Below are 13,818 nucleotides of genomic sequence, written 5' to 3'. Positions count from 1 at the left end.
AGTAGCATAGATTTTGAGAAAGATGTATTTTCTCATTCAAATAACAAAAGACTTCTAGCTAGAAGTCTTTTATTGCTATCTGAAAGCACAAAAATTCGTCCAACAAGGGTGTTTTTTCTTTCATCATTTTCTCGCAACTTCGATGACCGATTGAGCCCAAATTTTCACAGGATTGTTATTTTATGCTTATGTTGGGCTACACCAAGTGAGAACACCGGTCTTTGACAATTACCAAACGTGTACCTTCCCTTTAAAGATTGAATATCATACATTAATATTTAAAGCCCCAAAAAGGCATTCCCATTTGAACAATTTTCTTTGGTGGATTATTGTACGACAATGTTCGAAAAATGACTCATGGTGCTACCGAAGTGGTCCTGTAAAATGCACTGCAGTGCTGCAAAAGTTGCCTCGTGTGACACAAGGCCCTTACATCAAACATTTGAAATCGTGTTCTAATGACGTCATAAAGTGTGAAGTCGTCACCTTTGGTGCAGTATAACAAGATCTAATAAGTAATATTTACATAAAAAAAACATGTATGCGATCAAACTGAAAACTTGCATGTACTCAATCCGGGATGTATTTCATCTACAATGTTAGGTCGCATCTCAATTCAATTGTCACGAGATCTAACCTTAAAGGTGCACATTTCAAAGACTCATATTTACATCAAATAATATTCTGCGCGATGAAGCTGAAATCTTCTGAGTATTTTAGCAGGGATGTGTAGCATATTAAGGTCATGTTTCCATGACTTCATCAAATGTCAGGTGACGTCACTTTAAAGGTGACCGTTTTAAAAGGAACGTTTATATTTTCTTGTAGAACGTTTGTTTCAAATCAATTTAAACTAAGCATAAGGCCCTAGTCTACACAGTACTTTTTTTCTTTTATAGTCATAGACTTTTGTGATTAAAATATGAAATATATTGACTGAAAATTAAATATCTTGGTTAAAGATGAAATATCTTGGTTAAAGATTATGTCTTGGTTAAAGGTTACTACATTCAATGAAATATTCAAAATTCAATCAGAATGCAAAATATCACATCTAAGTGTTAAAAAGCATTCTGATTCCAAAATACAGTGAGATAATAATTAGCAAAAACAACTCGCTAGGGAATCGAACCAATGACTTGAGTATATGCTTCCATTAACACAACGGCCTACGAAAAATGAGGCCCTATAGTCTACAAAGTACAGTTTTCGATTTTCATAACATTTCCTAATTAAATATTATACATCCTCGATTAAAGATTAAATATCGGACATTAATTGAAATATTAAAAACCCACAAGAATCATACAGTGTAGTTATGTTATTGGATTTCTTTTATAGGCCTCTTGTAAAAGTTTATGTCAAATCAACGTCAAGTTAACACCACGTTGACCTTGGTTATTAAAACAAAAATTATATAAAAACTCAAGAAAACTACACATCTTAGGAGGGGTCTTGAGGAATGTAGCAAATTCTGCACAGACTTTGACCCCATTTGACTTTGACTTCTGGTTCAAACCGAAAGTTGAAATTTAACATTCTTTCAAACATTCATATCTCAAGAACTATTCATGTACACTTTGCAAGTTTTCAAACAAGGATGTATCATCAAATCATTGAGGTCGTTTTATTATGACGTCATCAAGTGTCACGCGTCGTCACAGACAAAACATACGCAGTTGGGCTGAAACCTTGCATGTACTAAACCCGGGATGTGTTTCATCTACAAGTTGAGATCAGAGCTCAATTATCACGTGACCTCATTTTAAAGACTTTTCAAACATTCGTTATGCACGACCATGGCTTAAACCTCCCATGTATTCAAGCAGGGATATGTAACATCCAAAAAATTAAGTTCCTGTTTTTAATTACTTCATCAAATGTCAGGCAGGTGACGTCACTCTAAAGGTGAACATTTATTTTCTTGTACAACTTTGATTTCGAATTAATTTAAACAACTTGGTGGGAAATCGAACCAGTGAGCTGAGTATAGGCCTATAATGGTTCATAAACACAACGGCCTGAAAGTCGTAATGCCTTAGTCTACACAGTACTTTTTTCTTTTTCATAAACTTTTGTGGTTGAAGATTGAATATATCTTGGTTGACGTATACTTTTCACTAGATTTAGAGTGAAATTTGTTCAAATTTTACTCAAAAAGAGTGACAGATTGACTTTCACTCTCAAAAGAGTGAAACTTTCACCACTCGGACAAGAGAGTGAATTTTTAACTCTTTAACACTAAGAGTAAGGGATTATCTGAAAAGCACAATATGCTTCTGACTTGGGTTCGGTTGGTGAGTTAAAATATTTCGTTTGCACTGGATACAAACAAGTACATGTATGTAAACAATGTTTAAAGTCCAAGGTGCGAAAAGGGCAACCAATGTTCACTGCAAAAAAACACCAACATACAGAACACGGTGAATCGAGGCCCTTTGTTTGAAGCAATGTCGAAACAATCACATTCATGATATCTTCAAGAAGAAAAACAATATTGCATTTTTAACATTTTTCTCACATGTTCTCGCGTGTTTTAGTGAAGGTTGCAATAGACCGTTCGATTTTTTTTTGATTTTTTTTTTGCAATACAGTGCAGTTGGCTGTATCGTGTTGTAGGAAACCAGTTCAAGGAAGAAATGAACATTCACATTTGAATGTTGACATTCCTTGGGATCGAGAACAATTGAAGATTGACTCATGTGCTACCAAAGTGATCATGTGAAGTGAACTGCAGTTGGTTGCTTCCGGGTTGCCTAAAAGTTCCTTGTGAATTATGCCTCATTAGACAAGCTCACCGAAGCTCGACGCAATTTGATGTCTTGAATTTTGGCCCGTTGGTCTGTTGGTCATTCCCCATTCCTATAATATTTACGTTGTCGTGATATCACTTCTGTAAAATAAAACCAAATATTTTGAGTTCGACATTTTGAAGTGAACTTAATGAAATCAACCAACAATGACAGTTTTAAAGTAATTTCGTGGGTTATTAAACTGAACGTCATCATTAAAATGCAAATTGAGAGTACACTGTAAAAAAATATATCAGATTTACGGCACTTTACCTGGAAGCTATGGTGCCAGGTAAAGTTCCGTAAATTTCACAGTGGAAATGTTTGTAGTTGTGCCTTGAAGGGGTAGTTTACAAAACTTCCACCGTGAAATTTACGGTACTTTTAGCTGTCAGGTAAAGTGCCGTAAATTTAACGGATATTTTTTACAGTGTAGGTTACTATTCATCAATAGGCCCTAATTGCAATTAGTGATAAACAATCGTTTGATCAGCCATTTTGCTTCGGGTATTCAAACAGTTAAACATCTTGTTTAAGACAACAATGGACAAATATAAACTGATGTTATACCTTTCTCCATGAAAGTGACGAATTGCATGTTTGTTTCAATTTTTTTCTGCAGATTGCATTTGTTTAATTTGTTTGTGGTAAATTATCAGATTATTGCAGGTTCTGTTGCATTTGCCATTATGTTGCTTTTGCCAATATTAGTTTTTTAACAAGTGAGCGAACTTCATCTTGCCTTGAGGTATAGAGCCAGAAGTTCTGCCCCTATTGCAAGCAATACTGATGTGTACTTTGGTCCTTCTCCAAGATGACTGTCGTTGACGATTTCCAATCTGCTGTCAACAGGTTGTTGCTGGCTGTATGGACTTGGCCATTCTGTTATGTCTTCGAGTCTTTTGTCAACTGTATCTGCAGATGGGCGAGCATGGTGATCCTTGTGTAGCATCTGTTCTACCAAGGTGCGCAAGTCTTGGCTGATGGTTAGTCTTTCATCCAGCTCGTAACGCTGCAAGAAACCTTTGTGCAAGGCTTGACCGACTCCCATACGATTCACGAAAACCCCCACTAATAGAGATTGACCGTTTCGCACCGCCTTTCGTTTTTGCAGAAGGCATGCAAAGATAACACCCATCTGAAAAATATCTGCTCTCTCGGTAGATCTTCCCCTAAATAACTCAGGTGCACAGAAATATATGTGGCCACAATTACCGTTTGTGTAGTAGTCGTACAGACTACCACCTTGTTTCGATTCGGAGGCAAGTTTGGAAATGCCCAAATCTGCAACTTTCAAGTTTCCAGTGGAAGTGAGTAAAATGTTATCTGGTTTTAAATCGTAATGGATTATGCCAGTGCGATGCAGAAAAGCGACCGCAGAGGCGATTTCCCTCATGAAGCGAAGATCACGACCCGGCTCTCTGCAATTATTCAAGCGGTAGTCGTTTAGATTCCCGCCACTGCAGTACTCCATGACCAGGCATGTTTTGTCTTCAAGTACTATGCTCCGTTTGTGTTCAATGATATGAGGGTGTTTGGAAAGTCTACCCATCACTTCTATTTCCTTCTGTGCAGATTTAGCCAGACGTAGAACCTTTATAGCATGTTTCTCTCCAGAGGTGTCATCTGTCCCAAGATAGACCACGCCAAATCCTCCCTCTCCAAGATGTCTCAAATCTGAGAATCCTGGTATTGAACAAGTATTCCCCATAGTGGCCGCACCCTTAGAGAGTAGTAAAATATCAGACAATGTCAGGCTTTGCAACTATCAACAGCAGTAATGGCCGACTCCATTGCAAATTATTGTTTTTAAAATACTCCCATTGGTCTGTTTAATCACATGACATCGAAAATTTGGAATTTCCCGACTGTGTGTTGTAAGAGGCGGGAAAACCCAGAAGCACTGATTTATTGTGAAAAAAATTTATGGAAGGAGATTCTGTCCCTAAAAATGTTTCCTACCCATTATGGCGTATAATGTCTAGAAATGTCTTCTGTAGTTGTTGCCATCTTTTGAATCCACCTCCTTCAGAGCCCATGTTAATGAGACATATCGGCCTATATCCGTTCACCGTTTTTAGTGTTGTGAAATCGACGAACTTTGCAAAGGGGAAGTTTCTTCGACACTCAAAGATCAGCCCCCACCCCCCCCCCCCAAAAAAAAAAAGGGGGGAGAAAAAAGAAAAATCGTAGTAAAAAAAGAAAAATCGTAAAGAAAAAACAAACCGATGATGGTACAACTCTATGGTACAACGAAAAGTCAAAAGTCAAAAAGTACCACACAAATCCAAAATGGAAGCCAGCAAATAGACCATTTTCAATAGGAGTCAACGAACTAAGACATTACAATGGTGTGTTATCAATGCATTAACATGGTTCTATTGATCACTGTCGAGTGTGCATAAACATTGGTATCAGTCCGTGCGCACCGTGCTCGATAATGAAGCGCGGAGCTACTCGATTTCATTTGCAGCGAGAGCTGGCCTCGGAACCCTTCGAGACTTCGCGTGAAATTGCGAGCGTTCCGGCACTGCTCCTTGAAACCGATGGGAAGTACATTTCCATCAGAGTAAGACCAACATGGTGGGGTAAGTAGCCTTCTCGACAATCTACCGAAGATTTAGAACCCAATTTTGGCCGAATTTAACCCCTCTAAGACATTTATATTTTCAACTGAAGTGTACTTAAGTTTTCACACTTTTCGAAGAGTAGCCTTACTTTTTTGGTGAACTTGACTGTTTCGAGCATAATGGAGACAAATGAGGTCGATATTATGGTAGACGAAGGGTTTGCGGTCCTATTGATGGTACATTCACTTCTGCACGTTCAACCGTTGTCGTGTTTTCGGCCTCGTAATTTCAAGAAAAATCACAAATTTCTCCGCTGTTAAAATGTCGAACTCAAAATATTTGGTTTTATTTTACAGAAGTGATATCACAACAACGTAAATATAGGAATGGGGAATGACCAACAGACCAACGGGCCAAAACTCAAGACATCAAATTGCGTCGAGCTTCGGTGAGCTTGTCTAATGAGGCATAATTCACAAGGAACTTTTAGGCAACCCGGAAACAACCAACTGCAGTTCACTCCACATGATCACTTTGATAATTCTTCAATTGTTCAAGGAATGTCAACATTCAAATGTGAATGTTCATGTTTTCCTCGAACTGGTTTCCTACAATACGATACAGCCAACTGCGCTGTATTGTAAAAAAAAATATAAAAAAATCGAACGGTCTTGCAACCTCCACTAAAACATGTGAAAACATAATTAATTTAAAAATGCAATATTGTTTTTCTCCTGAAGATATCATGAATGTGATTGTTTCGACACTGCTTCAAACTAAGGGCCTTAATTCACCGTGTGACTTTAAAAATTGTTTACATGTACTTGTTAGCATCCAGTGCAAAAGTTAAAATTTCACTCTCTTGTCCGAGTGGTGAAAGTTTCAATCTTTTGAGAGTGAAAGTCAATCTGTCACTCTTTTTGAGTAAATTTGAACAAATTTCACTCTAAAAAGTAATGTCTTTCACTCCAAAAAGAGTTGTCCGCCATATGGCTCTCTACAAGAGTGGTATGGCAGACAAAAAGAGTGGTTTTCACTCTTTTACACTGAGAAAGATACGACTCATTCGGAAAATCATAAAGCATCATAATGTACCAAAACCAACAAAAATTTATATTATCGATACTTTGTTACTTTGAAATGTTTTCAAAACAGTCAGGGCTTTTATGAGACGTAGAAATGAAGGCCAATTATATAACATACTTTATGACTCTCGGGCTTTGAATATTTCATTGGATGAAGTAACCTTTAACCAAGACGCAACCTGTAACCAAGGTATTTAATCTTTAACCAATATTTAATCTTTGATCACAAAAGTTTATGAAAAAGAAGAAAAAAATACTGTGTAGACTAAGGCATTGCTTTTTGTAGGCGTTGTGTTTATGAAGCACATACTTAAAGCCATTATACACATTTGGTACAGAAAAGAAAATTCACAGATTTACAAATAATTTACAGGGTTAACAGAAGGTAATGGTGAAAAACTTCTCTTGAAATATTGTTCCATGAAATGCTTTGCTTTTTGAGAAAACATTAAAACAATATAAATTCTCGTTAGCGAGAATAAGATTTATTTTAAACACATGTCATGACACGGCGAAACGCGCGGAAACAAGAGTGGGTTTCCCATTATTTTCTCTCGACTCCAATGACCGATTGCGCCTAAATTTCCACAGGTTTGTTATTTTATATATAAGTTGTGATACACGAAGTGTGGGACTTGGACAATACTGTTTACCGAAAGTGTATAATGGCTTTAACTAACGGGTTTGATTTCCGACCGAGTTGTTTAGATTGATTCGATATAAAAGTTTAAAAGTAACCCAATAACTGTACACACTGTATGATTATTAGGCTTTAAATATTTTAACTATAATCTTGTATAGTATTTAAACAAGGAAATTTGTGAACGAAAAAATATACTCGGTAGACTGTATGGCTTCATTTTTTGTAGGCCGCTGCGTTAATGGAGGCATACTCAAGTCATTGGTTCGATTCCATACTGAGTTGTTTTTACTTAATTATCCCACTGTTTTTTAGAATCAGAATGCTTTACAATACTAAGATTATAACATTTTTCATTCTGATTGAATTTTGAATACTTCATTGAATGTAGTAATCTTTAACCAAGATATATTCAATCTTCAACCACAAAAGTTTATGAAAAAGAAAAAAGTACTGTGTGCAGTAAGGCATTATGACTTTCAGGCCGTTGTGTTTACGAAACATTATAGGCCTACTCAGCTCACTGGTTCGATTTTCCACCGTGTTGTTTGAATTAATTCGAAGTCAAAGTTTTACAAGTCACCTGCCTAACATTTGATGAAGTAATTAGAAACAGGAACTTAATTTTTGGATGTTACACATCCCTGCTTGAATACATGGGAGGTTTAAGCTTGGTCGCGCATAACTAATGTTTGAACAGTGTCCCTTTAAAATGAGGTCACGTGACAATTGAAAATGTCATTGAGCTCTGATCTCAACTTGTAGATGAAACACATCCCGGGTTTAGTACATGCAAGGTTTCAGCCCAACTGCGTATGTTTTGTCTGTGACGACGCGTGACACTTGATGACGTCATAATTAAACGACCTCAATATTTTGATGATACATCCTTGTTTGAAAACTGAGTGTTTGAAATTATTGTAAATTTCAACTTTCGGTTTGAACCAGAAGTCAAAGTCAAATGGGGTCAAAGTCTGTGCAGAATTTGCTACATTCCTCAAGACCCCTCCTAAGATGTGTAGTTTTCTTGAGTTTTTATATAATTTGTTTTTTTAATAACCAAGGTCAACGTAGTGTTAATTTGAAGTTGATTTGACATAAACTTTTACAAGAGGCATGTAAAAGAAATCCAATAACATAACTACACTGTATGATTCTTGTGGGCTTTAAATATTTCAGTTAATGTCTGGTATTTAATCTTTAATCGAGGATGTATAATATTTAATCAGGAAATGTTATGAAAATCGAAAATTGTACTTTGTAGACTTAGGGCCTCATTTTTCGTAGGCCGTTGTGTTAATGGAAGCATATACTCAAGTCATTGGTTCGATTCCCTAGCGAGTTGTTTTTGCTTAATTATCTCACTGTATTTTGGAATCAAAATGCTTTTTAACACTTAGATGTGATATTTTCCATTCTGATTGAATTTTGAATATTTCATTGAATGTAGTAACCTTTAACCAAGACATAATCTTTAACCAAGATATTTCATCTTTAACCAAGATATTTAATTTTCAGTCAATATATTTCATATTTTAATCACAAAAGTTTATGACTATAAAAGAAAGGTCAATGTGGTGTTAATTTGAAGTATATTTGAGACACTTTTACTTTATGATTCTTGGGCTGTGAGTATTTCAGTTAATGTCTGGTAGTAAATCTTTAATCAAGATGTACAATATTATATTTAATCAAGAAAACTTGTGAGAGAGAAAAATGTACTTTGTAGACTATAGGGCCTCATTATTCGTAGGCCGTTGTGTTAATGGTAAGCATTATACTCAAGTCATTGGTTCGATTCCTTACCGAGTTGTTTTCCTTAATTATCTCCATGTATTTTGAAATCAGATGATGCTCAACAAAACTTAATTAGGACATTTTGCATTTTGATTCAAACTGTGAAATTTTGTTCGTATTTTCCCTTTTTAACCATTGATGTACGTAGTGATTAAATTATCCCGTTGCTGAATTTGCAGCTTTCGAAAAAATTAACGATTATGGTTTCAAATTTAAAATAAGTAAGAACATTGGATCAAAATTGATGGGTTTTATTCGTCATGTTGTGGGAGACTGCAACTCTAAAACACTGCTTACTTTGTACAAGTCTATTGTTTCACCTCTTTTAGATTATTGTTCTCCTGTTTGGCATATTTATCGTTTTAAACACGAGACTCAACTAGAAAAGGTTCAGAGGTATGCCACAAAGCTAATGCTTCATCAAAGGAGACAGGAACAACCCTACAATAGCAGGCTTATAGAAACAGGGCTTTCCACCCTAAGTAATAGAAGGGAATATCTGTTCTTTGCTTTTGTATGTAAACAATTAGTTTACTCACAATCATACAGGTGCCTTGTCATCCTGTTTATGCAAAATCTTGGTTAATGCTAGACACAAAGATAAACTTGTTTATCATCATTTATCAGCCCGTACCGATTTGTTTAAATTTTCCATCCCCTGCCGTTTTGCTCGTGGCTGGAGCAACTTGCCTACTGACCTTGTTAACGATTTCATATGTGCCCCCTTACAGGAATTTTTATCTAAGCTCAAAAACCATTTTGATGTATAGACTGGCTTTTTAAAGTTCATGTTTTGCTCGTTTGCCTTTTTTGTTCCTTGATTTGTATCATGTTCTATGCTTTTTAATTATTTTTATTATTGTTCAAATTTGTCCACCCCCTGCAGTTTTGCTCTTAGATAGAGTTACTTGCCTGTTTACAATGTCATTTCATATGTGTCCCCTTATCGGAATGTTGTTGTATTGCTCTTTAACCATTTTGATGTATAGACTTGCTTTTTTTACGTATATAATTTTATGTGTGTTTATCTGTGTATGTCTATGCTTGTTTGCCTTTTTAAATTGTTTAGTGTTTTGTATTATCTTCTGTGCTTTTTTTATATGTCCCCTCTTGCCTTAATGTATTTTTAGGGTTTTAGGAGACAAACGCCTTTTGGCGACAGTTATTTTTTTTTTATACTTTTATTCTCTCCTGGGCATGCACCCCACTGTGGTTTTACTTTGTTTTCTTAAATATTTTTAATGTATGTAAATGTGCTTGTAAATGTGATTGCCCGAATAAATATTATTATTATTATTATTAACAAGCGCCGAATTTCTGCACTAGCCTTGTAAGCCTAGAATGCCTAGTAATGGGGAGTACGCACGTGCAGAAGACCAAATTCGCAGCCATAACCACAGAATTCCCTGCCTCCGTAAGCGCCAATTCTGTGCTTACGGTAAGCAGAGCTATGAAATTGGGCCCAGGCTAGTCGACCATTGGTTGACTACTGTGGTTTTGTACATCAACATTTACACTGTCGTAGTGCTTTTCATGGCGTAACAAGGGTCAACTGAAAAAGTCCGCACTCGAACTTATTAACGCATTGTATTGGTTATTAATTCCATAACAAAACCATTGTTTACAGTGTGGCAACCGATTGGTTGAATTGCAATGGTACAATACAAACCAATTCTTAAAAAACACATATTAACTTAACAACTGACTTGGTAACGAGCATTGGAGAGCTGTTGCTAGTAAAACAAAATAAAAACATTGTGAGAACCGGTTCCCTCTGAGGTAGCATAGATTTTGAGACAGAGGTAAAGTAAAAGACTGCTAGCCAGAAGTTATAAACAAAAAACAAAACAAAAAAACAATCAACCAACACAATACCATACCATAGAGAATGTGACTTAGAAATATTTTATGTGCATCTGGGCACAAGAACAGTACAAGCTCACTACAAGGGAAGTCCAGCGGTCTAGGATAAGAGAGACCGACGGTTGCCGAGCGAATCAGACACAATCTGGCTTTTTTCTACATGCTCTAAATTCAATTTGGCAAATGTACTCACAACTTGGGAATTTATACCGGTATTTGGCAGAGAAAGTACCCCCCCAACCATGTTCCCCCCTATTGTTAAAGTACACGCCCCACCTAAAATCTTCTAAAGAATTCCTGAGGTTCCCAGGACACAATGAGGACACAGTAGGAGGTGAGGGTACACCATGCCACAAATCGAACACCAGATAATGTGAACTTTAAGTGTATTCACTTCTCTAAACTGACATGAGGGCGACTGACTGTTGTGCTGGTTAATGATCATTTTCAACCTGATTTCTCTATTCTCTCGAATGGCTTTTTTTACATAGTGGTTTTTTCTAAGTACTTTTAACAATTTTGATCATTATGTTAATTCATGATTTCGTACTGTTTCATCGAATGTTTAAAATAAACCATTTCCGTAACAAAAAAAATGTTTTTTATGATTTTTGTTTTCAAGACGCCCTCTCCAGCCGAGGTCGGAAGCGCCCTAATGCCGACCGTGTCCGGCGCCCCATGAACGCCTTCATGGTGTGGGCTCGCATCAACCGACCACTACTGGCAAAGAGCTTCCGGGGCAACAACAATGCCGACATCAGCATCCGGTTAGGTCAAGCTTGGAACGCTCTGACGCATGTGCAGAAGGACCCTTTCTACAGAGAAGCCGAGGAGCTGAAGAAACAACACAGGGAGGAACATCCGGGTAAGCCTGATTACGCCCTCTACAAAATTCCATAAATAGTCAAAAGTTTTCCAGATTTTAAAGGAACATTACATAATTTGTTTTTGCCAACAAAATGGTTGCTGCATGTCAGTGATGTAAGCACTTTCTGTAATCACCATACATAAACTGACACATCTGTAGAAGTTTGAGATCGATCGGCCATCTGGGTAACAAGAAAATAGTGAAAAAATAATGATGCATGACATCGATTAAAAAAAAGAGTAAAACGCTCACTGAGCGATAAATTCCAAACGGGTAATTGGTTTCATTTATTTCTCATCAAATATGACATTTTAGACAGAAATATTTCAAGGGCTGGTGTGTACTATCTTCATCATTAGACCGTCTGTGTAAGTTTCGATTGCACATTGCATCGATTTAAAAAAGAATGACTAAAACGCTCACTGAGCGATAAACTCCAAATGGGAAATTAGTTTCATTTATTTCTCGTCAAAATATGACATTTCAGACAGAAATATTTCAAGGGCTGTTGTGTACTATCTTCATCATTAGACCGTCTGTGTGTTGTTTCGATAACCATTTTGCATGGACATCGATTTAAAATAAAATTAATAAAACGCTCACTGAGCGATAAACTCCAAACGGGAAACATTTATTTCTAGGGGTTATTTTCTACTACCATCATCTTTAGACCGTGTAAGTTTTATGTATATATGTGATCTTGACGAATTTGTTTATACCAGTTCTGAACATTAGGCTATTATATACTACAAAAGAACCAAATGAAAGTGAAGTTGCAGTAATACCTCAAAATACTTGTTTGTTTATTCCCTCTTAGGTTGGGTTTATAGTCCTCGACCGCCAAAACAGAAAAACACAGGTTTCAGCATCGTACCCAGTGGTGACCACGCCAATAGTTTGCCCAACTGTAAACTCAATCCGAATTCAACCTCGTACTTCACGTTTTCGTCGAACCCCCGTTACGTCATATCACAGCATGGACCCTTCGGTAAGTTTGACATACACTTAATGTGTTCGATATTTATTTCTTAAAATGTTAAAAAATGTATTAAAAAAAAAATAAAAAAAAAAAAAAAAATTAAGTTAGTTTTATTTTATAAGATGAAACTCATCGTTTAACTGTTCAAAAAACTATTTTTCCTTGAAAGATACACGGAAAACAACTAAAAATAATCCAATGTGGAATGTGAATTATTGGTATTGTACTTTCACAGGTATCCAACCACCAATGACGCACCGTGATAATGCAGCAGGCGCTCAATCGCAGAGGCCGGGTACCAGCGGTGTAAGTGTGAATTCACAACACGCACCTCCCCAGGCTCAGGTAATTCAAGGAAACCTATAAAATGTTACCCAAATCTACGGGCATTTTTTCAAGAAGCTAAATTTACATGTTTATTAGAAAACCATGGTGTGATTTTCGAATTATTACCACAATATGATTATATCTCCAAGCCGGCCAATTTACTTATAATTACGATAAATTATGTACACCTTTTTTCAGCAATACGTGATAGAACCCGTGGGGCCACCTCGCCGACCAGATTCAGCACAAATACTACGTCATGCAGCAGCCGCAGGTCCAACAGCAGTCGGACAGCCTGCCATCCAGCCTGTACAAATCCTCATGAAAAATCCCTCCTCTCAAATTCCACAAAATAAAATGGTCTACCAGCAGGCAAACGGGGGCGCTGTCTTGCATCTCGTCAACGAAGGCCGTGCACAAACAGCAGTGAATTTAACACCAAACCAGAACGCAGTCAACATCCTTAAAGGCATGCAGGCAGCTCATGTTGCTGACTTCGGATATGGGGCGCCACCACAGGCAGAATCAGTCCATGCAACGTTCGGTTCATCCACGGGCGAGGAACGCAAGAATGGGAACTCGTCCAGCCCCGGCTCCAACTCGACGGCTTCGTCATCACGTCATCCGCGTCGGTGCGACGTGGACTTGGATGACGACGAGCGATCTCTGAATCTCCACATCCCTGATGGCGGCGTTGATGCGGCGGCGAGCGAGCTTCGTACGGTTGTCGCTCCCGACGTTCAGCTATTCCAACGATTCCTCTCGGATCTGTCTGGAACCGATCAGCAGACGAGAAGCGGTGAATGGTCGGAGACTGTGCAACCGGAGAAGTCCGAAGAAAAGGGTAATGACATCGCCGCTGATGACGATGACTCTATTATAAATGTAGTGACCTAA

General features: G+C 37.3%; 2 protein-coding genes across 2 annotated transcripts; one reads left to right on the top strand and one right to left on the bottom strand.

The window, feature by feature from the left end:
* Positions 1-3,525: 3,525 nt before the first annotated feature.
* On the bottom strand, positions 3,526-4,503 carry LOC117294684 (serine/threonine-protein kinase 35-like). The gene has a single exon (XM_033777192.1). The coding sequence runs from the start codon at positions 4,501-4,503 to the stop codon at positions 3,526-3,528; it is 978 nt and encodes a 325-aa protein (XP_033633083.1).
* Positions 4,504-5,232: 729 nt separating this feature from the next.
* LOC117294683 lies at positions 5,233-13,818 on the top strand. Its single transcript, XM_033777191.1, has 5 exons — positions 5,233-5,380; positions 11,370-11,612; positions 12,433-12,603; positions 12,830-12,939; positions 13,120-13,818. Exons 1-5 carry the CDS (start codon positions 5,233-5,235, stop codon positions 13,816-13,818), a joined length of 1,371 nt encoding a protein of 456 aa, XP_033633082.1.

Source organism: Asterias rubens, chromosome 9 (genome assembly GCF_902459465.1).
Source record: "Asterias rubens chromosome 9, eAstRub1.3, whole genome shotgun sequence".
Taxonomy (NCBI): domain Eukaryota; kingdom Metazoa; phylum Echinodermata; class Asteroidea; order Forcipulatida; family Asteriidae; genus Asterias; species Asterias rubens.
The sequence above is the reverse complement of the archived record's forward strand: the minus strand, read 5'-3'. Positions and strand labels throughout refer to the sequence as shown.